At 38.0% G+C, this 24,476-nt stretch overlaps 1 protein-coding gene across 2 annotated transcripts in view; it reads left to right on the top strand.

Moving 5' to 3' along the window:
- The window catches only part of igdcc4 (immunoglobulin superfamily, DCC subclass, member 4), a 100,965-nt gene that overhangs the window by 54,224 nt on the left and 22,265 nt on the right, over positions 1 to 24,476 (top strand). Inside the window, exons 3-9 of one of the 2 annotated variants that reach the window (XM_041794658.1) lie at positions 3,798 to 3,939; positions 11,035 to 11,168; positions 17,366 to 17,500; positions 18,225 to 18,377; positions 21,124 to 21,534; positions 21,637 to 21,801; positions 23,172 to 23,309. In XM_041794658.1, the coding sequence (XP_041650592.1) occupies positions 3,798 to 3,939; positions 11,035 to 11,168; positions 17,366 to 17,500; positions 18,225 to 18,377; positions 21,124 to 21,534; positions 21,637 to 21,801; positions 23,172 to 23,309 (1,278 nt within the window). Of the gene's footprint in view, positions 1 to 3,797; positions 3,940 to 11,031; positions 11,169 to 17,365; positions 17,501 to 18,224; positions 18,378 to 21,123; positions 21,535 to 21,636; positions 21,802 to 23,171; positions 23,310 to 24,476 lie in introns of both variants that reach the window. The other variant, XM_041794649.1, reaches the window with a different exon arrangement.

The following is a 24,476-nucleotide window of genomic DNA, read 5'->3' as shown; positions in this document are numbered from 1 at the left end:
GAAATGAATCACAAGTTTTATGCTACTACTGAGTGTGTTAACCTCTGTGTCTCTTTGTGAAACTCTCTCCTTCAGTGCAGTAAGAAAATCACAGATGGTCAATTTGTTGCCATGAAGAACAGTTGGCAAGAATGAGGTTGGAGTAATCTCGGATTGTTTTATTGTCTCCTTGAGCTCACAGACGTTCGGGGGAAATCTAAAAAAAAATAGGGGAAGATTTAAGTATGAGAATCCTTAAGCAGATGTGTGAATGGAGTTTGAAAACATCTTGTTTTCTTTTTTATAGCTTTATTTCAAACCAAAATGAGTGTTTATGTATTGTGACATTCTACTGTGTTTCCTCTGTTGTGCAGCTTATATGATCTCAGAGGCCACTCTTTTTATGTCCTGATAAAAACTCAAGAAGAATCACACGAAAAATCTTCACTGACAACCATGGCCTATGGCAGGATCTGATCAATTTAATTGCCTTCCACAGATTATAACAATATAATTTATACAGCACTTTTCTAAACAAGGTATCGAAGTGCAGAGTTTTTTTTTTTGGTTTTGGTTTTGTTTGTTTGTTTTGCTTTGTGGGTGGGGGGGGGTATTTGTGAAAACTTGAGAACAAGCATTCATTTGAGGTACTGACTTATATCGAAAATGCATTTTAATAATCTTAGCAAAGAAGGATAAACAACTCAACAACATTAATATACAGATCCTCAGAGACTCTAGAAGGAATTAAAGATATCACATTTATAATCACTGAGATAGTAATAAATGCCAATACGATAATAATTGATATTTAAGCTTAAAACGTCTCTCTCTGTTGTCTTTCTTGCAGTTATTTTTGATGTAATAAAAACAAAACAGTCTGACTCTACTTCCCTGACGTCCACTCTCACAGACTGTCCATCAGAGTACAGTCTGCAGCCAGCTCTAGCTAAAGCTATGTAGCTATGCTTACTACACAATTAAAAGTTGCTACATCAGCCAATGTAGCTAAGTTAGCCATAGCTATGGAGCTTTTGCAGCTGCTTTTTGAGTTTAGCCTTAGCTACATTAACAGCTGCTTTTTGAGTTTAGCTTTAGCTACATTAGCTGGTCCGGCCTCCGGACCCATCAGTCTGTCATGACAGATCGCGACCCAAGTCTCCAAACAGTTTTCAATGATGCATGTTTAGTTAACTGCATATGTTGCAGTTTGGAGCATGATTGGACCGAAACACCTGATACAAAAAGAAAAGCGACAAAACGTACAAATTTTATATCCACTTTCCTGATCATTATGAGTTAATTTCTGCCAATTTTCCAGAGAACTTTCTTCATTATCATTGGAAAAGTGGCAATTTATTGCAAGAAGAGGTGATAAATTTGTTGAAATATTGAAGTATCGATGCATGTCTAATAAGGACTTCTGGACTTTACCACCATTTTTTTTTCAGACACCTAGTCTTGACCCAATGAAAACTGCTCCGCAACCCACCAGTTGAGAACCACTGTTTTAACATGTATCTCCATTCTGACAGAGACAACATCTCAGTTGAACAGGCTGTGAGAGTGGCTGTCAGAGATGTACAGTATGTAGCCAGACCCTTTTTGTTATAATGTTCTGGTTTTACTTTACTTTAAGCCCCCTTTGATTAGCAAGAAAGTCTTTCGGCTTTACACCTGCATAAAACGGCACCACAGTTTCTGTTATGAACTAAGTAGGGACACAAACATGTTACACTCAATGAACAGCTGCCTGAAGTCTTCACTGTTAGTAACACTGTACTGCTGTAATGCTTCTGATTGGTTTAGAAGTTAAAGGATATTTGGACTTTACAGCTTCATTCAATTCTGGTTAAGACAACATGCCAGTGAACCTAGCTGTTGATGCTGACTGCTGATTAGCCTGTTGTCTTGTCATGTGTCGATGGAGGTCGGCTGTACTGCTGCAGTATTTTACTTTGATTTGGCATAACCTGGATATTGAGTTACTCATGTCCAACTCCTAACTTTCTGGTTTTAAAGAAACCAACTATCTTTGCTTTCACTTTTGCTGGCAGAAGATAGACTTTCTCTGCATACTGGTTTGTTTTGATTTGTAGCATAAGCGTCTGTCGCCTCCTTTTGGCTCTTTGTTAACTGCCACATTGCTAACATTTGCAACTACATTAATTCTGTAACATATGTACTGATGCACGTATTGGGAAGGAGTTCATGATGACATATTGCTAAATCAAATTACTGAGCACAGACTGAGTTCTTGTCACATTGGTCGCAAGTTCAACTCCCAGTCACAGCTCTTTGATGCATAAATGCCCCTGTCTCTCCCCTCACTTTTCCTGTCTCTCTTTATCTGTCTGAGCAATAAATCCAAAAGGAGAGAGGGGATTTTCAATAATGGAGACAGTTTATGGATTAGTACATGTATAAAGAATGCATTACATCACACAGGCAAGAGAACTGCACACAAAAAATGAACCCTGTCTTAACTCCTGCCCAAACTTATAACGCCATTTGTGTAGACTTCACCTGGGCAATTTTAAAGGTGCAGTGTCTGTGTATGAAGGGACTTGAGTGACTTGTGATCCCCTGACTTCAGAATCTGCCAAATGCCTGCATATGAAACATACACACAGAATCTCTGAAAGCATTTTAATCTCACCTACTTGAGATTTAGTCTTTAGTGGGAATAAAAGGTTAGCTGAGTAAATTGTTTCTCATTTAATAAAGGATATCTCTTCCAACAGAAGCTCTTGAAATGCCTGAAACAAATTTGTTCTTCTTGCAAGTAGATCTGTAAATGAGCTGCAGGATGATTTCTATGCTTTCATACTGTGCAGATCTTGTTTAAATTAGTTCTGCAGTTAGTCAAACATGCAGAAAATGTAATTGTGAACATGAGACAGAAAGCAGACAGTGGCTGAACTGATTCATTCAGAAACCTCACCTTGTTTTGAAACATTTCACTAAACACAAAGATGATGCAACATGACGTTTTACAGTTCAGTTTATTGCCAGAATTGGTTTTCCACTATTCTAACATAGCCCCTTTATTTAGCCTTCAGTTAGGATTTGCAGTCTTCCTCTATCTGTTACTTCGCTGCTTTCTTCTTCCCCTTGGTTGCTTTCTCTTTTTTTCTTTCTCAGATCTCTACTCTGATCCTCCCCCCATCTCTGCTACTAAATCAAAGCTACAGGGCAAAGTTTCTGGATCTGCTGGCCAGTTTGGTTCTCTTCTGCAGAAGCCTGTGGGGGTCAGGAGTCAGAGACCCCTCAGACAGTGCACACTGCTGCCCCCTGGTGCTCGGTATTATCTGCATTAGAGAGCTTTGCTTTGTTTGAGGATGTGTTGAGGCTGTAAAAACTGGAACCCTGCCAGGACTCAACCTGAGAGAGAGAAATAATCAAGCCAAGTCTGATTAAATCCCCAAATTTTTCCTGATCAGGACATTCAAGAATATTTAAATGTTTTTAACAATTTTTAAATTAAATTACTCAGTTTGAATAGCTACCTTTAGAGGCCATGAATTGGTATTAATTTGAACTCTGGAGGTCTTAAAATTTTTTATTGCTAATCAACATAATAACGTGTTGTAATCTGTTTACAACAAACTGTGTGCCAAAAGTAACTCATTATAATTAAAAAATGGATCTGATGTGTTATTCATATTTACTGTACTATACATTAAATATGTGTTTTGAGATCATTCTAAGTTGTGATTTACTCAGGGCTTACTTTAGATACCTGACTTTTTCTATCTGTCTTTAAGGCCAGTGTGATTTGATTTAAAAAAAAACTCTTGTTTTTTTTTTTCCTCCAGGTCTGTCTCAGTTCCATCAGGAGCCATCACCACAAACAGTCCCCGCTGGTGGAGCTGCTCGCTTTGAGTGTCAAATTGAGGGAGTACCCACGCCTATTATTACCTGGGAAAAAGACAACCAGGCTGTTCCTGAGGACACGCGGTAAGCTGTTATAGTGATTGATATAACTTGCAATGAATCATTTCTTTTGATGTTTTTTTTTTCACTTTTTGATTATGTCTTTGTTTCTTTATTACTGTAAATAGCCACAAGTAGACATGAAAGAGCCACTTGCAGCTGGGGTTGAATATTACACCATTAGAACCATCAAAACTTTTGACCTTTCCTGGCTCTTTTCCAAAGGAGGAATTAAGGCACAAAATCATCCTGAAATACAGTGTATACCCCACTTAATGTATTATTGCAGTGCCTCACAAGGTGTGGGCCAGGACCCACTGTTGGGTCCCAGAGGAACTGTGGGTGAGTGGCCTGCAAGAGATCATTTACAAAAACTAAAAATCATAGAAATTAAAAACATAAATAATTGATCACATTTTGGATGATCATAAAATACTTGATTACATGTTAATAATTTTAGGTCTCAGAAGTAACAAACACAGCCTTAAGTTTTAACTTATGTCACCTTTTCATTGTTTATTTTGTCTGATGTTAACTGGTGTAATGATGTAACTTGTGTTGGATTAACTGGTGTTACACTGTTAAACATTCTACTATACCACTCACTTTCTGATGTTAAAAATTTATCAGTGTCTTCGGAGACAATTAATGATGCTTGGAAAGAGTTTGGGCCACCACATACACATATGGAGATTAATATTATACGAGAAAATTTTTGTGACTTTTCAGATGCCTGATTTCAACAAAATAAATGGCAGTAGCTTATTGATTGTACTTTGTGGCCCCACAAATACTTTGAGTAATGTTAAAGGATCTAGAAGTAAAGCATTTGTGTTGAAATTCCCTGTGTATCAAACAAAAAAGGTAGATATTTGAGTCTTATGTTATAGCTGTACATTGTTTTTTTGGTGGGCCCAGGAAGACTTTCAGGTCCCAAATTAGGTTGCAGCATACTGAAGTTGAGGAAAGGTTGTTTTATTGTATTAGAAGAATGGTAAGCCAAGAACCCCTGTGATTGAAACCTGATTATTTTGAGCACATATTCTGATTATGATATCTTAGAGCTATCTATGAGCTATATAAATGACATAAAGTCATTTTAATGGACATCATAAAAATTCACGTGAAGCATGCTTTCTAAGTACAATTTCTTCTCATACAGTCATTAACCACACAGTTTGGTGAAAACATATGTGAGACTTAGTATAGAGTTGGTTCTCTGAAGAGTCAAATGTGAAGGTTGAGTCTCTAAAGTATTAGCTTAAGTAAAAAAATCTGAGGCTCATTTTCATAAAAGTTCCAAAAGCAGATACACTACATTGCCAAAAGTATTCACTCACCCATCCAAACAATTGAAATAAGGTGTTCCAATCACTTCCATGATCACAGGTGAATAAAATCAAGCACCTAGGCATGCAGACTGTTTCTACAAACATTTGTGAAAGAATGGGTCGCTCTCAGGAGCTCAGTGAATTCCAGCGTGGTACTGTGATAGGATGTCACCTGTGCAACAAGTACAGTCGTGAAATTTCCTCACTCCTAAATATTCCACAGTCAACTGTCAGTGGTATTATAACAAAGTGGAAATGATTGAAAACGACAGCAACTCAGCCACGAAGTGGTAGGCCACATAAAATGACGGAGCGGGGTCAGTGGATGCTGAGGCGCATAGTGCACAGCAGTGCTAATGTTGTCAAACAAAACTATGATTAAAACTATTCGTTGACAGTCTTTTTTCCATGACAAAAACTAGACTAAGACTAACAAAAATAGACCTGTGATGACTAAAACTGACAAAAAGTAAGTTTAGTTTTCCCCAAGATGACTAAAACTAGACTAAAATGTAATGTAGTTTTTGTCGGACATTCAAAATCCGTGGTATTAATCTACTGTGGGTAAATCTGTCAAAATGCAATGCATCTGTAGCTATTCTGCCTCCCCGCTGTAGGGAACCCAGGTTTAGCAGGGTGCAGAGAGCACACTAGCATGATTTGGTACCAGATTTAGGCAAGAAAATAAATGTTTGGACTAAAAGTAAAGACTTAAATGCGAGGACTTTTTATGGACTAAAACTAGACAAAAATGTTTTGAGTTTTCGATGACTAAAACTAGAATAAAACTACAAGGGTAGAAATGACTAAAATGGGACTAAAACTACAATGCATTTCATTTAAAGACTAAAACTATAATTAAAAATAGCTGCCAAAATTAACACTGGTGCACAGAGGTCGCCAACTTTCTGCAGAGTCAATCGATACAGAACTCCAAACTTCATGTGGCCTTCAGATTAACTCAAGAACAGTGTATAGAGAGCTTCATGGAATGGGTTTCCATGGCTGCAGGTGCATCCAAGCCATACATCATTAATTGCAATGCAAAGCGTCGGATGTAGTGGTGTAAAGCACGCCACTACTGGACTCTAGAGCAGTGGAGACATGTTCTCTGAAATGACAAATCGCGCTTCTCCATCTTGCATTCTGATGGATGAGTTAGGGTTTGGCAGTTGCCAGGAGAACGCTACTTGTCTGACTCTGTTGTGCCAAGTGTAAAGTTTGGTGGAGGGAGGATTATGGTGTGGGCTTGTTTTTCAGGAGCTGGGCTTGGCCCCTTAGTTCCAGTGAAAGGAAATCTGAATGCTTCAGCATACCAAGAGATTTTGGACAATTCCATGCTCCGTGGTGGGAACAGTTTGGGGATGGCCCCCATGACTGTGCACCAGTGCACAAAGCAAGGTCCATAAAGACATGGATGAGAGAGTTTGGTGTGGATGAACTTGACTGGCCTGCACAGAGTCCTGACCTCAACCTGATAGAACACCTTTGGGATGAATTAGAGCGGAGACTGAGAGCCAGGCCTTCTCGTCCAACATCAGTGTGTGACCTCACAAATGCGCTTCAGAAAGAATGGTCAAAAATTCCCATAAACACACTCCTAAACCTTGTGGAAAGCTTTCCCAGAAGAGTTGAAGCTGTTATAGCTGTAAAGGGTGACAAACGTCATATTAAACCCAATGGATTAAGAATGGGATGTCACCTAAGTTCATATGTGAGTCAAGGCAGGTGAGCAAATACTTTTGGCAATAAAGTGTATGACTACTGAACATTCATTAACATTAAAGGGTAATGTGTCATCTTTTGTTCATTTGTAGAACACCCCAGGTTGAGTTCCATGAATGAACAGGAAGCACATTCTTAAAAACCTTATTTTCAAGTTCATACTATTCAGTTTAATAAATAAAATGTTTGCATTCATATTGGAACACTGCTTTGAATTCAAGGGGATTAAATCTTCTTGTAAAATGTCCCTCACCACTCAAGGCTGTTCTAATGTTATTGAAAACTTGTCAGTAACACATAAAGGTCTGGTTTTAATCATTTTGGTAGCTTAAGTAACCTTGGGATTTTTTTCAGACCGTCTGTACACTAATGGAAGAAAATGTTAGAACAGAGAAACTAGTTCTCTTCCTTGATATTAAAATGTTCCCTCTATTGGCCCTTCATGTGCGTGCCAATTACTTCATCGATTTTAAATGGAAATTTTATACAAGGGATAATGTAGTGAGTAAGTCAAGTTCCTGCTCCTACTGCTACGGTTTCATTCTCTGTCAACAATTCACTCTTTAGATATAATAATAATAATAATAATAATAATTATAATAATAAAAATCTTTATTTATAGAGCACTTTTCAAAACAAAAGTTACAAAGTGATTCACAAAAAAAATACCAGTAGTCAGGCAGCAGGGATGCCCTGATGCATCAGTTTAACATTGGTATTGGCCAAAGTCACCACGGTTAACAAGCACTGACCATACTAGCCAGTGTTTATCTGTTATGTCAAATCATTTAAAAGCTGCTATATCTATCAGCTGAATCAGTTTTCCTGTTCAGCAGAGGAAGCAGACGCAGCATTGTGGTCTGGCTTTATGGGCCTAGGCCCTCCCACTTGTTCATGTTGCACACCCTTAAAGTTTGGGAGATAATAGACCTTCTGTACTTACACTTTGAATTATGTAACTATTTGAAAGCTGTTATAAACCTAAGTTACAGTTTTCTTTAAAACATGCAAAATCATTATTACTGGATCAAAGTTTTTTAATGACACGACAAAAACAACAAAACAAAAAAGGAAAGACACAAGTTAGTGCTGAATGTTCCTCCTCTGATATGGTTGTCTTTACATCGTCTTTAGAGCCAAACTCAAGCTGTTTTTTATCAAAGCACAGACTGATATCAACCATAAGTACTACTGATGGTGCATCTTGATATATTTACTGCTTATTACATAGCTACCTGCAAAAGAAATAAAACAATCCAGCACAAAATGTTGGTTTGAAAATTACTGAATTGTAGAGCTATGCCCATGAAAAAAAGCTAAGCACATTCACATTAACTTAAACAGCTTTAAAAATGAACAAGCCAGCTAGCTGTTTCTAAAAATGCGCTGAGGTAGCTGTTTTTTTTCTTTCATAAAACTGAAAATTTCTTTAAAACAGCTATATCGCTGTTAATCATATTGAACTGAAGATTTCTCAAAATGAGCTAAGCAAGCAGTTAAGATTACGCAAGTTAAAATCACAATTAACTGAACATTATCTTTAAAATGAGCTAAGCTAGCTGTTTACTAAGTTAAACTAAACATTTCTTGAAATGTGGTAAGCTAAGTGTAACACTTGATTGGGGACTAGGATCAATACTTTAATAGGATGTATGAAAAGGCACAAGGTTCAACTGCTGGAGCCCAGAAGAAGTGTTCAAATCAGACACTGAGACGGATTAATGATTTTTTACATGTTCCAGCTTTAGTTAGAAATAAAAGGAAAATTAAAAGCTTTACAACACAATTAGATTTCAAAAGTATACAAAAATAGCAGTAATAGCAGTTTCAAGTATTAAATTGACCAAAATCAAATGTATCTCGGGTGCACCCTTTTGCTCAACCTGAATTCTATGTAACAGCTTTAAATTCAAGTTTTGCATATTCCAATTCACAGTTCACGATAACAAAGTAAACCTTTATATTGGTTTGAATTACAAGCACCAGTCACTTCAGGATAGCTTCCTACACATCAACCCCTAACACAATTTTCAAGATAGAGGCAAGTATTTAGTCAAGTCCAAGCGCAAAGAAGAGTCCAAAAAGGTGGGTTAAAGTCCAAGTTCCTTGAATAAAAGAAAAATAAGGTAAGTCTAGGTAGTTCAGAGTTCTTGGGCACATGTGAATGTATGTGTGCGCGGGATTGAGAAAGGGGATTTTGCAATGGGGCTGAGTTTGAGTATGCTTGTAAATTCAGGGCCTACCACACCGTGTAGTGCAGCAGAACCTAACCAGGGGTCACAGGGGTCTCTCTCTAGATCCAGGTGGGAAAGTTCACCATCTAACTCACTGGACGGGTCAGCATGAAGAAAATCCACATCAAATGAAAAAAAAACCTGACCTGTCAACAGACAGGGTCAGAGAAATATCCATTTCTGTTTTTAACATCATGAATTCTTGATTCAGCTAATGTTTGTCACATTAAACAGACCATTTTTTAAATAAGCTAAGCCAAGATCAAGTTGAACAGACCATTCTTTCAATAAGCTAAGCTAGCTCTTTTTTATCACATTAAGCTGGACACTTCCCAAAATTAGCTAAGATCACATTAAATGCAAGGGGAACTGTTGTTGGTCACTTAAATAGCTAAGCTAGCTGTTCTTTATCATGTTAATTAAAAATTTCCTGAAATGAGCTAAGATAAGATCATGATAAATGGAGCGTTTCTCAATAATTAGCTATGCTAGCTGTTGTTAGTCATGTGAAACATAACATTTCCTTAAAATAAGTTAGTCCTTGTGACTCTATGATTAGAGCTAAGTAGGCTAGCTAAGTCAATGATTATAATTAAGTACAGCTCACAGCCCTATGACAGCTGACATTATCATTTCCTTTTGACAATGTATGACATGAAAGATTTACTGACAGAAAAGTTTGATAATGAACCACCAATGCTTAAACAGATGCAGATGAAAGATTTTTATTTGATTTTCTTTGCTGCCTCATTTTCAACAGGTCTTTCTCTCTGTCAGCTGTCTCTCAAAAATAGTCTCATTTACAGAGCCACTTAATGATATTGACATTTCTCCGTGGCTCCACTGGCCCTGGCGCCTTGGAATTTGTTTCCAGCGGTATTGCACAGGATTGAGCGCTAATGGCTGCTGTAGACTTCATGACCTCCAAACAGCCTGCTGCTTAGAAGGTCTTATTATTGGGATGTGGTTCTACCACCTCAGGCGCTGTTAATGGCCTCTCACAAAGATGAGCTAAGAGACGGCTGATACATCACCACCTTTTTTTTCCCTCTGTTCTCTCTAGCTCTAATGTTCGCTCGCCTCGCTATTGGCCTCTCTGACATCTCTGGCTCTTTCTCTTTCACACCCCTTTCCATCTCTATTTCTGGTTCTCCTCCAGCCCTATTTTCTCTTCACAGCCACCTGGCCTCCTTTGATTATATGTTTTTCGTTTTTTAATTTTCCTCATCATCTGCCTCTATTTTTACCATGTCTTCTTTGTCCTTACCACTCCCTTCCTCTCCTTCCTGACTCAACAAACCTCTGATCACATATTGCTAGGCTCTGATAAAGGCAATAGGAGGGCTTTGTATTGCCTGGGTCCTGGGGTGGAGGAGTAACAAGTCAGAAACCTGACCTCCATGACAAAAAGGGAAGAAAAGGGACAATAAAATTACAAAAAGTGAAATTTAACAATTTACGTAGGCATGGTATGGAGATGTTAAAGGTTGTGCCATCAGCAACTGGTTTTTATTCTGCTTTAGGGGATATTGTGTGCCTTTATTAATCTTTAGAGCACATCTTTGTTCAAAAACAATCTTTTGTATTTGTGTAATATGTTGAATTGTATTACTAGTAATTGCAGTGTCTCTCTTCAGTGGTTTTACACAATAGTATCTCCTGTGAATAAAGAGGAAAGAGTCCTGGGAGGACTCAGCAGGATTCCTGCAGAGTTGATCTGCTGGATATTTCATGCTGCAGGGCACTAAGCTATTTATTCAGTTGTTTATTTTCCCCCCTCACACACACTCCCTTTCTCTCTCTCCTCTGTTTTTCCTTGTCTGTAGCAGGTTCATTTCCCTGCCTAACGGGGTGCTTCAGATTCTCGAGGTGACCAAGGAGGATGAGGGTGCCTACCGCTGCGTTGCGTCCAACTCAGCCAGGAAGGACATCAGTCATGAAGCCAGGCTCACGGTCACCACAGGTGAAGTTTGTTGCTGTGCTTTATTGTGTTTGAATATGCAGCCAGGTCCTGCTGGGAGCTGCCAGAACAATCTCAAATATCTAATGAGAGTTTTAGTGGCACTATGTCACAGCACATTGTTTTTAACCCAGTGTCTATAATGTCTGTTGAAAATTAATAGCTGGCCTAATCTAAGTCCTAAAGGTAAGTGAGATTATCATTTTGCAAAGTGAATTACAAATCCCTTTGCAACATGAATCAGTGCACATTTGCAGAACTCAACACATTACTAGGTTGCTTTAACCTACTTGTCATGATGTTTTTAAGACATTTAAAAAGCAAACAAAAACAAAATAACTCTCTGTGATTTTAAAGATAGATATTAGGCCTGCAACATATGTGGGAAATATGAACTAACATTGTTTTAAATTGCAAAGATGATACATTTGCCATAAATACTAAATTAAACAAGCTTGTGTGAAAAATGCATATTAGCTCTAAAGTTTCACATGTTTTGTAAGTTACCAGGATTGGGATTTGACTTTCTTATTTATGTGTCACTGTGGCTTGTGGATTCAAAAATCTACAAGCCACTGTATTTTAACAAGAAGCGTATAATCAAGGCGTATAGTATTCAAGTTATAGGCTACTTCATAAGAGAGAGCTGATGCATAAATAACCTAAACTAGCTCATGTTAAAGCTTGTTTTTTAACCATTTTTTTCTGTATTCGACCATGCAAACGTTTGCTGTGCTTCCTATGGGAAACTGTAAATTCATACTTCATTCTTCCTGCATTTTAAGTCTCAGAATCATTAAAATTTCATATTTTGTGTACAATTTTTTTCAGTCTCACACGAAACCCAGGCTTTGTTTAACTACCTTGGACTTGTGATAAGCAAGACATTGTTTCAAACACATCTTTAGCAAGTACACCAGTTGCAGAGGAGAAGTAGTCCCATATGATGAATAAAACCATCCCAGTACACAGCCACCTGTAAGCATGCGTGAAGGTCTGCTTGGCTTTACTCATAAAGTCAGTAGGAACAAGCAGGAGGAAGAAGGAACTACATATCCATCCATTGTGCCTTTCTGTTTATAGGATTGTGGGTGGATTTGGAAACTGCCAGTAGAGAAAGTCAGAAACATAGACTGTATCTGAACCCCAGCTGTCTGCATGGAGGACTACAGCCTCTGCACATGAGGCACACAGACACAACCACTAGGCCGCTAGGTCCCCAAGAATATAAAACATATTTCAATTGTATTTCCGCTTATATGCAGACTGGAATTCAGTTTAGACATCGACATTTTCTATCAATACACAGCAGAGGTTCAGTTGTTTACAGTTCATTTTCAAGTCTGAATAGTCTGATGCTCCAGTCATCCAGAGGTCACCCTGCTTCTTGCTCCTGTGATTAAATCAAAACAAACTGAAGCATTACAAAACATACTCAAGGTCACTCGTCATCAGAAACTTCAATTTTTATGTCAAAAAACTATCTGGACAAAGTACGTTGTTGATCTCACTGACTTAGAATTCAGTAACCTCAATGCAGTATAAACTCTATACATCATTTCCCTTCTTTATAAAAAGCATTTCTTTAATGAAAAGCACTTACAGTTGGTGTTGTGCATTAAATGTTAGTGCTCAGCATTTATCTCTCCTGTCCTTCTGTTAGCTGCAACACATACAGGTATTAAGATACTTCATTCCCTCAGTGTTGACAGACAGTATTGTCTCTTTATATATGGTTCATGGCATTGGGTTAAAACATTTAATTCAGATTCCTGTAAGCATCTGAAACTCTCTTCATCTCTTCATGAAACAACTGGAAGCGTTTCAAATCTATGACTGATTCAAAGCCTGTCACAAATGAGGGTTTGCAATGTAGAAACCAACTTATAGGTTTAAACTCAGTTTTAGCTGTGGCACAGATGACCTAGTGCTTAAATTGCCTCATGTTCTCTGAAATTGGTCTTTCAAGCTGGTGGCTGAGGTGCAGAGCTGACCAGCAACTCCCATCCTGTATCCTGGTCTACTCTTTCCCCCTTGTTTCCTATGTCCTGTTTTCTACAAATAAATCACTTTCAAGAGTAACTGAGCCCTCAGACAACGTCTTTTCTGATGAAAACCTATGTGTATGAGGATATAGTAGCACATTTGATCAGTTAAGATCCAAGTCTTGACAATTTGGCATATTGAAATTCTATATTTGTTTCAAAAATAAGCATAGTGACTGCCCCCTTCAGGTTGAAACCATCTGCTGCACCTACATATCTCTGACAAATTTCTACTCTCTGATCTGGTGCTAAGTGGTGTGTGGTGCCATCTGTCATCACCACACTCAAAAGGTCAAAAGGTTACCATCCACTTTTTCCCTGAATTTTAGCTTAACTCGTAGCAGCCAATAGCTAGAATTTGCTGCTCGACCAGTCAGAGACATTCCTTTGACACTCTAGCATTGTGAGTAATGTGGTCCTGGTGACCAAATTTGTGGTTAAACCATGTTTTTCTTTAAATATAGTGGATAATATACAAACTTTTTGCTATAGGCCAAACCCTCCTATTTCCAAAATAGGAAAAAAAATCAAGAAGTTTTAACACTGAATTGGGATGGACTCTGATTGGGTGGGCTCAACCAATTCGAGACATTCCTGTGACACTCTAGTACTGTGTGTAATGTAGTACTATTGACCAAATTTGTGGATAAACTGTGTTTTTCTCAAAATGAAATAGATAATATACAAACTTTTCACTACATTAGGCCAAACCCTCCTATTCCATAATCACCATTTTTCAGGGTATGGGAAAAAAAATTACACAAAGTTTTAACACTGAATTGGGATGGGCTCTAATTGGGTGGGAATAACCAATCAGAGACATAAATGTGACATTCCAGGGCTATGAGTAATGGAGTGCTGTTGACCAAGATTGTGAATAATAACACATTTGTTTCCTAAAATGAGGTTGATAACTTCCTCTGCGTGACCATACATAATCATTTTACACTCAGGTAGCTCATGATAAGTCTGCCTTGAACGGTTATGATATTGTAACTTAAAATCAAATTTGAAACAGAAATCCCCAGCAACACTTTAAGTTTAGAGAACAACTTGATGAGACTAATGTGTTTCAGCTTAACAGTCTTCATCAGGGTCATCAAGAAACACAATGCAAACATCATTTAAATAGGGTAGAATGAATCAGAAAAATGTATCTTAAAATTTGAAAAGCAGTTTAAACTGAATGTTGTTGTGGCTGATAAAGGACAGCAGGAAGTGGGATTAGGCGTGTCTTATACCCTCCCTCCCAGCCTCTGCAATGACGTTCAGAAGGCATCTTTTTTTCATTTTAGTGTAGACACTGTTTAATGTCTAACAGTAATATTTCAGAAACTACATTAAATCCGCACTAGTAGCAGTAGTATTTCATCAATGTTTTGGTTCAAACAACAATTTTTGATCGTTGCATATCACTGACAATAATAACTCCAGATGGTCCTTTAAATAACTATCTGATCTTCAGCCCCCTTTTTATTTAGTGATCTAAAAACTTGTGTTGTCTGAACATACTAAAATGATAGTATCAATCTGATTAGCTTGCACCTAACCAGCCTATAACAGCAACATTTTAATAACTTGTAGCAACTGGACCTATAAGACTTTTGTGACCCTCTCTTTTCTGTCTCTTGGTTTCTTGTGCTTAGAGCACAATGAGCAGTGTGGCAACAAGCACTAACAAGCACTACAATACTAAATGTATTGTAACAGAGATTTCTGTCAGAAAACAGTCAATTTAATCCTCTACGTCGGTCTCTCTGCTCTGGAACAGAGCAAGGCAGCTGCACAGATCAGAAACATTTTTTTTTAATTTAGAGGATATTTCTCATGAGTGGGTGCGGCTTCAGCGCATTCAACAGATACGCCCACACCACCCTAGAGCAGTTTTTACTGCCTCATTTTTCATGATTTTGAAGCTAGATTTTAGAAATCTTGAGATGATTTTCATGACTGAAATTTGGCCTGGTGGTTCAAGTCTCAGAGGCCTGTCATACAACAAACCTATGAAGTTTTTACAGGGGACTTCAAAGACTTAAAACCTTATACAAAATGTGTATAAGGTGTGCCTCTCTGACTTGATTTTTTTTTAACATATTTTGCTCCAATGTTCTATAAAAAAAGTTTTCAAACATGTATTGTTGCCCAGACAGATAGAAGTACAACCCTTAAATGGACATTAGCTTAGGAAAGTATGGGTACAGAGAGTAACCAATAAATTATTGGGCAATCATGTTTCAATCAATGAAACTCAAGGTCAGCCTCCAAAGTTATGCTTTTTTAAGCGTCTTTTATTATTAAGCATAGCAAGTGTAGTGTACACTCAGCCGGCTTCCCAGGTTGACTTCAGCTTACAAGGACCTGATTGTGTGTGTTACATTTTGCAGTGAAACAGTCGGTGTATTTGATATCACCTTTAGGCAGAGCAAAAGCCATGTTGTTTTCTCTGCCTGTGTCTTTGGCAAGCTGGAGATCAGTCAACTGTAATTGGCTGCACTGTGGAAACTATTGTGTCCTTTTTTGAGGCTCAGCCTTTGTGTCCTTGAAAAGACAGAAAGAAAGAAGGAAAGCTAGACCTATTGAGCCAAAGCAAGTAAATCAGAGAGGACTTCTATTAAACGTATTCCCCACTTTAGAAGCCCTGGAAGGCATTAAGCCACGCCTCAGTTTTTTAGTGTTGAATGTGATTATTTGAAGGATTTGTCTTTTATTATCATTTCAATACAAACTCTATAACAAAGGGGAAAGCATCCTCTCATTCTTTACACTTTACTGTTTGAATAGACATACGTAGAATATCCCTGGTGTAAGGCTGTAACCTCCTATCTCAGTTTTTCATGGTGTAAAGTTTTCTTTCATAAATCAGTGCTATTGGTCAAAATGTCTATCTATGAGTGTGTTTTTTGAAAAATATACCAATAAAAACATTCAAGAAGATGCTGACTATGACCATTCAGTGTTAATCATGTTAAAAAAAAATACCGCTTTTTTCAATCCCTGTGAAGTGGTGATTTTGGAGAAAGATAGATGTTAAAGGATTTTCATGCCTAACATAATGTACAGGCTGAATGTGGCCGTTCTTCATAGATAGTCTTATGGCTGACTCCCAAAAAGGAAGCTGCTTGAGGGTCTATTAGTACCATTACATGTGACAGATGTCAAGTCTAATGCTATCACATCACTTGTTGCACCTAAGTGTCCTGTGATAAGATTAACTCGGCAGTCACGGCCAGGACTCGACAGCTCGATGCTGAGGTCATCAGTTTAACACAATGTACTTAAGAGAATCTTGAAGATGTGAAAGAAAAACTCTTATTCCTTGTCCCATTCTCTCATTTCTCTTCTTTTAACTTTGCTCATACTCCCCCTTTCTATCTACATCAGACACTTTTGAAGGCGCACTCTACAGTCTGGTCCTTGCAAAGGCAGACTGACCCACTTAGAGCCTAATGCATATCCAAAGGCTACCGTATGTAATCTCAATGATTAATTTATAATGTGTTTACAGAATGCCGGGCCTCTTTCATGAGATCATTAGCATTATTTGCTGCTGAGACTGCCTCAGCTGAGCAAAACTGCAGGGAGGAAAGGCTCTCTCACACCAGTTGTACCTTGGAGACTGATATACACCTAATAAGAGTCTGGTCCTTTTAGTCCACAAACATTATGCTTTGAATAACATCTTTACTCACCGAGGAGGAGGATTCGGACCTAGCCCTGTAATTAAGGATGAACAGCTAATGGCTGACCTGTTCTCACACAAACTTTTCTCCCTTTTATCCCATCAGTCACTGCTTTGGGGTAAAATTTTTTAAGTCAGTGAAGGTGAGATCTTTGCTATAAATGATACTTTGGAAAAGATTTCTCCTATCCTAAAATGTGAAATGTAAGACTGCACCTGAATATTTTTGCCTGTACATTGCTGCTTTCAACAACACCTCAACCACCTTCAGGTACAGTGAGGGTCCCCAGTCTCACACCTTTATTTTGGGGTTGCAGGCTGAAAAGGTAGAGAACCCCTGGTTTAAAGAACTGATAAAACACTGGTGACTGAATTTGTGAGAGAGAGCCGGAATATATGTCATTCTAACATCATAATGTCCTGTGATAACGAATAGAAAACAAATAAACATTGTTTGTTGTTATGTTGTTTTTCAGGCTCTACCGAAGCCCTGAACAGAGTTACTATTGTTGCACCACCTCAGAATGCTACGGTTGTATTCGGCCGCCCTGCTGTGATGGAGTGTATGGCACAAGGCCAGCCGAAGCCCTTTGTCTCTTGGAGCCGACAAGGTAACATTTCAAAACTATACTTCTTTAATGCTCCATCTGATGAAATTTAATTATCTGATCCTAACTCTCTGTCAGGCACTCTAAGAAAAAACATCAACACACCAGGGTCGTATCTGCCTACCTGTAGATGTAAAGTGTTTGTTTTAATACTAATAGCTGTTTCCTGTCTATTCTGTTCTGCTCTGAGCCATGCTTTATTTACAGCTGTCATTCATTTACCTTTACAACTGATGCACACACATTTTCAAAACTTGGTGGGTGTCTTTTAAAGCTTTGCTGATGAGATTAAAAGCATATCTATTTTTGCAGAGTTAATAATGCATCTGAAGTTTTCCCTTGATTCACTGTGTAATTTTCAACTTCCAGTGAACCCTAGACGATTCTATACTATTCTAGTTGTCTAAACTTGAATAGTGTAGAAGCGTAACAATGGTCTATTTAATGAACGAAGATTGATTTAACACACTGCCTAGGAGTGTGCCAATGCAGACTAATCATTGAACCCCATTCCAAACAGTCACAGAGCCACCTGTTGGTCACTTTATGAGAGCACAGGTCATATCCCCAAGCTCTGCCTTTATGTTTTGTTTTGTTTCTCAGGCAACTGAAAACTTCACAAATGATCCCCACTCAACTCAAGGCTGGTCTCTGCTTTTCTTCCTGTCATCTGTACGGTTTGACTGATGCCTTCCCATTGTTCTTTGTTACTTTTTTCTTTGAACAGACGGAAAGCCTATATCCACTGATGTGGTTGTCCTTGCAACAAATCTGGTGATTAGGGACACAAGGCGTCACCATGCTGGCATCTATGTCTGCAGGGCCAACAAGCCCAAGACCAGAGAGTTTGTCATTGCTGCTGCTGAGCTGCATGTGCCTGGTAAGAGTCACATCATCAACTTGATAACAAATTAAATGTTGTTGAGCTACTTTATGACGCAAGTTCTCTTCCGAGTCAACTATAAATTGAAGGTCTGGTGGTTTTGTGATAGAAACAGTAGCTCAGTTAGCTGAGTGGAAAGGTAAATTTGATCCATGCAAAGGGTCAGCCCAAGGGTGTCAAACTCAAGGCCCAGGGGCAAAATCTGGCCCGTGGTACAGTTATACTCCACCCGCAAGATCATATCCAAATCTTATTATAACTGGCCCAAAAATATAAGGTCGGAAGATTTCCTCCAGTATAAAATGTAAACTTAACCTTGATGATGTCAAATATCATGAAGATGTAAAAATTTGAAAAAATAAAGGGTAAAGATAATTAAAGTCAAAGAAATTGTGGGAAAAGAAATTTATTTGTTTTTTCATTTCATATTTTGAGTTTTTCATTGCACAATTATGACTTCAATCTATTATTTGGACTTTTACTATCTCATATTTTGGCCTTTTAAATGTATTATTTTGACTTTTTGTCTCATATTTTGACTTTGTCAATTTATTATTTTCACTTTTTATCTCATATTTTGACTTTATCAATTTATTGTTTTAACTTTTTAGCTCATATTTTGAGCTTTTCAATTTATAATTTTGACTGTATCTATTAGTTTTAACTTTTTCAATTTATAATTTCACTTTTTAGCTCAAATTTTGATTTTGTCAATTTAAAAGTGGTAGGACACTTCTTGGAATTTGCAGATTACACTGCTCAGGGGAAGCATGTAAAGGGAAAATAAAATAGGCCCCAAGACAGATCCTTGGGGCACACCACAGGACAGAGCAGCACATTTAGACACAAAAGGACCAAATGACACAGAAAAATTCTTATTAGACAGGTAGCTACAGAACCAGTCAAGGGCACTCCCTGTGATACCAACCCACTGCCTGAGTCTATTGATAAAAATGTTATGGTCCACGGTATCAAATCAGGTCAAGGAGAACCAAAAATGAACATTCACCGTCATCTGAGGACATCATTAAGTCATTTGAGACTCTAAGAAGAGCTGTCTCTGTTGAATGTTTGGGACGGAAACCGGACTGAAATTTATCCAAAACACTGTAGGCAGTCAAAACAGATGTGAGTTGGTTAGCTTCAACTTTTTCTGGAATTTTAGAAGTAAAAGGCAGTTTGGAAATTGGTCTGTAATTTTGGTGACTAGATGGGTCCAGGTTGCTCTTTTTAAGAAGAGGCGCCACAACAGCAGATTTAAAGTAAGATGGGACTTGACCTGATTGCAGGGAGCTGTTTATTATGTAGACTAGACATGGACTATCTCATATTTTTAGCTTTTCAATTTATAATTTTGACTGTATCTATTAATTTCGGCTTTTTCAATGTATAATTTCACTTTTTAGCAGGGGTGCACTGATTGATCGACCGGCCGATCGATTGGTGCCGATTTCCTTCATTTTGGGGGATCGGTGATCGGCCGATACTTACATGTGAAACTGATCTTATCCACCGATCTAATCTACCTCTACCTACTAAAATGTGAAAAATGAAAGACTAAAGGAACTGATATAATTTAGTAGTTTGGACAGCAATGCTCTAAACTTTTCATTTATATTTGAGAGAACTACCTCATGTGCAGTTAAAACAACAAGTTTGTATTGTTTCACAGGTATTGTTCAGTGTTTTTCAATAAAATAAGATTGGGACATTGAAGGTGTATGCTGTCAGTTATAAAAAAAATTTGCAAGTACCAACAAATCAAATCTTAAAATCTTCTCACTCAACAGAAATGGTTCTGTAAGAGCAGTGGCATTTCTAAACTACTTGCCAGCTCAAGCTGCTTTTTAAAACTCTTAAAATACTCACATGTAAAACACCATTTACTAGATTTGCATAGTTGTGTTTCAGACAAGATTAAATGTTTTACTAAATGAAATGAATATTTTTTTGCCAAAAAAAAAGATCAAGTTCATCATTAGTCTATTAGAATTACATCTGATTGTCATACTGCTTTCTTTTGGACCACACCAGGTCAATTTACTGTGTTTCCAAGGTCCATGATTTAGGAATTTACTAGCTGAATATCTGAGCTACTTAACAACATTTGAAAAAGGTCCCAAAAGCCTCTATTAGGTCTGAACTCCTGGTTAGTCATTTGTAGAAGATTCGTTACTCAGGCAGCGAGTATTTACACTTATATTTTCTTTTATTATACCTATTCATTAGTTATTTGTTTTTTGTTCTATCTTTTTTGTCTACCTTTTTGTGAAAGAAATGGGACTTTCATTTTAATGTGTCTTTGGGGAGGTCCTCAAACAAGCCCTCCTGGGTTTCTGTCTTCTCCTGCATAATATTCCTCATTATGTGATTTAACTGGTGGCCCTTAAAGCATTAACTGATATCCATTTATTGCTTAAATCCATATCTGGCTTTCAAGTGCAGAGGCCCCATGTAGGAAACAACAGATCCCCTGTAAAGATGCTGAATTTAAAAACAAACAGTTTCTTTTTTCTTAGGTTTATCAACAGATGGCTTCAATTGTATTATCTGTAGAGTAGGATTAAACTAAAAACTAGGGTGTCTTTGCTGTTGTTCTGTTAATTCTAAACCTTTTATCACAAATCGCTCTTTTTTCTCATACTTTTTGAAGTGCAGAATTAAATCTTTAGTAGTAAGAATTTAAACTGCATATTAAATCAGTGTCCTGTTAAAGTCAGAGCTTCTTTCCTACTTCCAACAGCTCCCCCAGTGATTCTCCAGCCCCCAGAGACTGCGTCCCTCTCCCGGGGAAACACAGCCAGATTTGTGTGCAACAGCTCTGGGGAGCCTCCTCCTGTGCTGCACTGGCTGAAGGACGGTCAGCCCATCAAGCCGTTCAGGCGGGTGAAGAGCCAAAGCCCAGGAGTCCTGCTTATCAACCAGCTGGCACTGGAGGATGCTGGGTACTACCAGTGCATAGCTGACAATGGACTGGGCACGGCCTGTGCCACTGCAAAACTAACCGTTATCGTGAGGGAAGGTCTACCCAGCCCTCCTCAGCACCTTTCAGCCACGCCCCTCTCCAGCACCACTGCCCTGCTCACCTGGGAGAAACCAGAGTACAACTCGGACCAAATCATCGGCTACTCTGTGCACTGCCAACTCGCCTCAGGTGTGTATCCATTCATGAGTTTGTTTTAAGCCCCACAATAAGCACACGATTCCTCAAAGAATGATAAGAATGATTTGGTCTGTGTATTTTCCTGCCTTTCAGGCTCAGATAATGTTGAGTACCAGTTTGCGATGAACAACGACACCACAGAGTATCACATCAAAGAGCTTCTCCCGCACACTGCCTACACGTTCTTTGTAGTGGCTTACTCTCCCATGGGAGCCAGTCGGCCATCCCTGCCTGTCACTGTGGAGATGCTGGAGGACGGTTAGTATTAAAAGTGAAATAAGGCAACACAGGTTAAATACAGGCAGCCTTGGATAGTTCACTGACTCATAGAAAGCATGAACAGTTTGCCAAGCTTGTAGCACCTCAAGAATTTTAAGTGCTTGATTTTGACACTCCTTATTCAGTTTCAAAGGAAAACAACTTAAATGTTTACACTCCAAAAAAATGGGTGCCTTGATATAAGATTAAAAACACTAAATCTGAGAAGAAAGGTATTCAAAACTAGTGAAATTATCCGTCTATGCAGCAAGATAATTTGACTTGATAAGATGAGTCGGCAGAACCCTTCAAAAGGCTTAAAAATAAGCAAAAAATGCTGGTTTTAAGCTGAGATAGCTTAAAACTGAACTTCCTACAGCCTATGAATAAGAGAAATATACTATATTTAAGCAAATATATTTGTAATATTTCAACCTAACCAGCATGTTTTTGGTGGCGGGAGGAACCCGGCGAGAACCCACACGTGTATGGGGAGAACATGCAAACTCCGCACAGAAAGGCCCTGACTGGGAAGCCAACCAGGGACCTTCTTGCTGTGAGGCAACAGCCCTAACCCCTGCGTCACCGTGCACCCCCAGTCTAAATCCATGTTAAAACTGAAGCATAAAACTTAAAACCAGTCCATATTTTTAGACCGTACATCCTATTGTTTCTACTGAAATCACAACCAGGATGGCAAGTATGACAACTGCCACCATTTATTAAACTGTCAGCACAATCAACAGTGAGTCTGGGTTGCTGCACATTCTCAAAATCAGCCTGACAACATTCAAGACCATTTTAACAAATGGCAATCATCATACAAAAATATGTTCTTGATGCCAAAGGAAGACAAGACAATTCAAAAGAAAAAAGGAAGAATAAAAATTAATATTAAAAATATCCCAGCTGGCACTGGGCATGAGGCAGGGTACACCCTGGACTGGTTGATGCTTTCTGTGTAATTGTTAAATCAAGCAACTTGAGTTTGTTACTGAATCTTGAAACAAGATCTATTTTGATGAGACTGTGGGGGAGAGAACTAATGTAGCTTATTTTAAGAGTTATTTATTTAGTTTAAGGACTTCCTGACTAAGTGAGACAAAAAAGATATATGATCATGCTTGATTTAAGATTAGACTTTAAAGTTTCACACCTAAAATAAGAAAGTGACTTTTAAAACAAGATAAATTATCTAACACTTGTAAGTTTTTAAATGTTGGTAAGTGCCAAATAATTTGCAGAGTACTCAGTATAGATTAGTTAAAGACAGCCTAGGTTTGACTGCTGTCCACAAAGAGTATGACTGTACAATGGCTTTGTCTGTCTATCATCTGATTCTTTAGTATGTCTTTTATTTCTTCCTGTAGTGCCGAGCGCACCTCCACAGCTGTCCATAGCCAGCACCTCCCCCACAGACATCAGACTCATGTGGCACCCATTGTCCTCACAGCACAGTCGAGGAGCTGTTACCCGCTACCGCATTGATTACAGCACTCTGGATCAGGGTGAGTAACCTCTGCCAGTCATAGAGCAGGCCTTACCTGTCAGTAAAACACATTTCATATTCAGGAACAGTTTTTGATTTGATAGTAGTTAATAAAAATTATCTATTGCTATAAAAGACAACTATTGATGCTCATCTCTATGAAATACCAAATGAAATGTTTCTGTTCCAGGAAATTGATGTCATAAAAGTGCAGAGACCTTTGTATGCCACTTAAGAATATTGCAACCAAAGTAAAGTTGGCGAAATGGATCTATTACTCTGAATATCAGCCTCTTCATAGAGGAGCTGAGTTCATTTTAGACAAAAAACTCTGTTCTCTGTTGTGTAACAGGCCTTGAAAGACAGAGAAATATCTGAAATTGTGAAAGAAAACAGCAATGAATACTGTAATAATCATTTTTATGTTACATATACTGTATCACCTGGTGAATCATCATTTCACAAGGAATGGATCCAAAATTGTATTAATTCTACAGAAAAAAACGATCACGCATTAGTAGCTAAATACTATCATGTAAACATGTACTCACCATGAAATAAATTTACAAATGTAGACTTTTGATTTAAATTTTGACTGTGTGGGTAGATGATATAATTTAAAAATATATGTACGCTATCTGAAATGGCCATTAGTATAATTTAAATCAGCATCAAATGCTGATTGCATGGAACAAAGTAAGAACACCCCAGCATTCATTAAAATAAATCATTAAAAAGAGGATGTGTCATCAGGAAGAACACTCAACCATCAAACAGCAAAATTCAAGGCTCAGGTTTACTTAATGCATTTAAGTGCAAAAGCTCTGTCAGGCTTTCAGTTCAAAGGATTTTCAATGTGCAAGTAAAAGGTCTTCAATGTTTTTGGAGATGATTACTCTATGCCAAAGAGTCCATAGTGTGTTAAATCTACAGGTAGAGAAAACATTCACTACAGCCTGCTATAAAGACAAGCAGCACAGCAGACTGAGGCCTATAGAAGCCCATTTCCACCACTTAAATAAGAAAAATGTGGATGTTTGGCCATTAAGAAAACAAAAAAAGAATCCTAATTCATAATTATGGGATAAAAAGTCAAAATTCTGAGAAAAAAGTCATAGTTATGAGATAAAAAGTTAAAATTCTTAGAAAAAAGTCATAGTTATGAGATAAAAAGTCATATTTATGA

This window comes from Cheilinus undulatus, linkage group 1 (assembly GCF_018320785.1).
Source record: "Cheilinus undulatus linkage group 1, ASM1832078v1, whole genome shotgun sequence".
NCBI classification, from domain to species: domain Eukaryota; kingdom Metazoa; phylum Chordata; class Actinopteri; order Labriformes; family Labridae; genus Cheilinus; species Cheilinus undulatus.
This window is presented reverse-complemented; position numbering and strand designations above follow the sequence as displayed.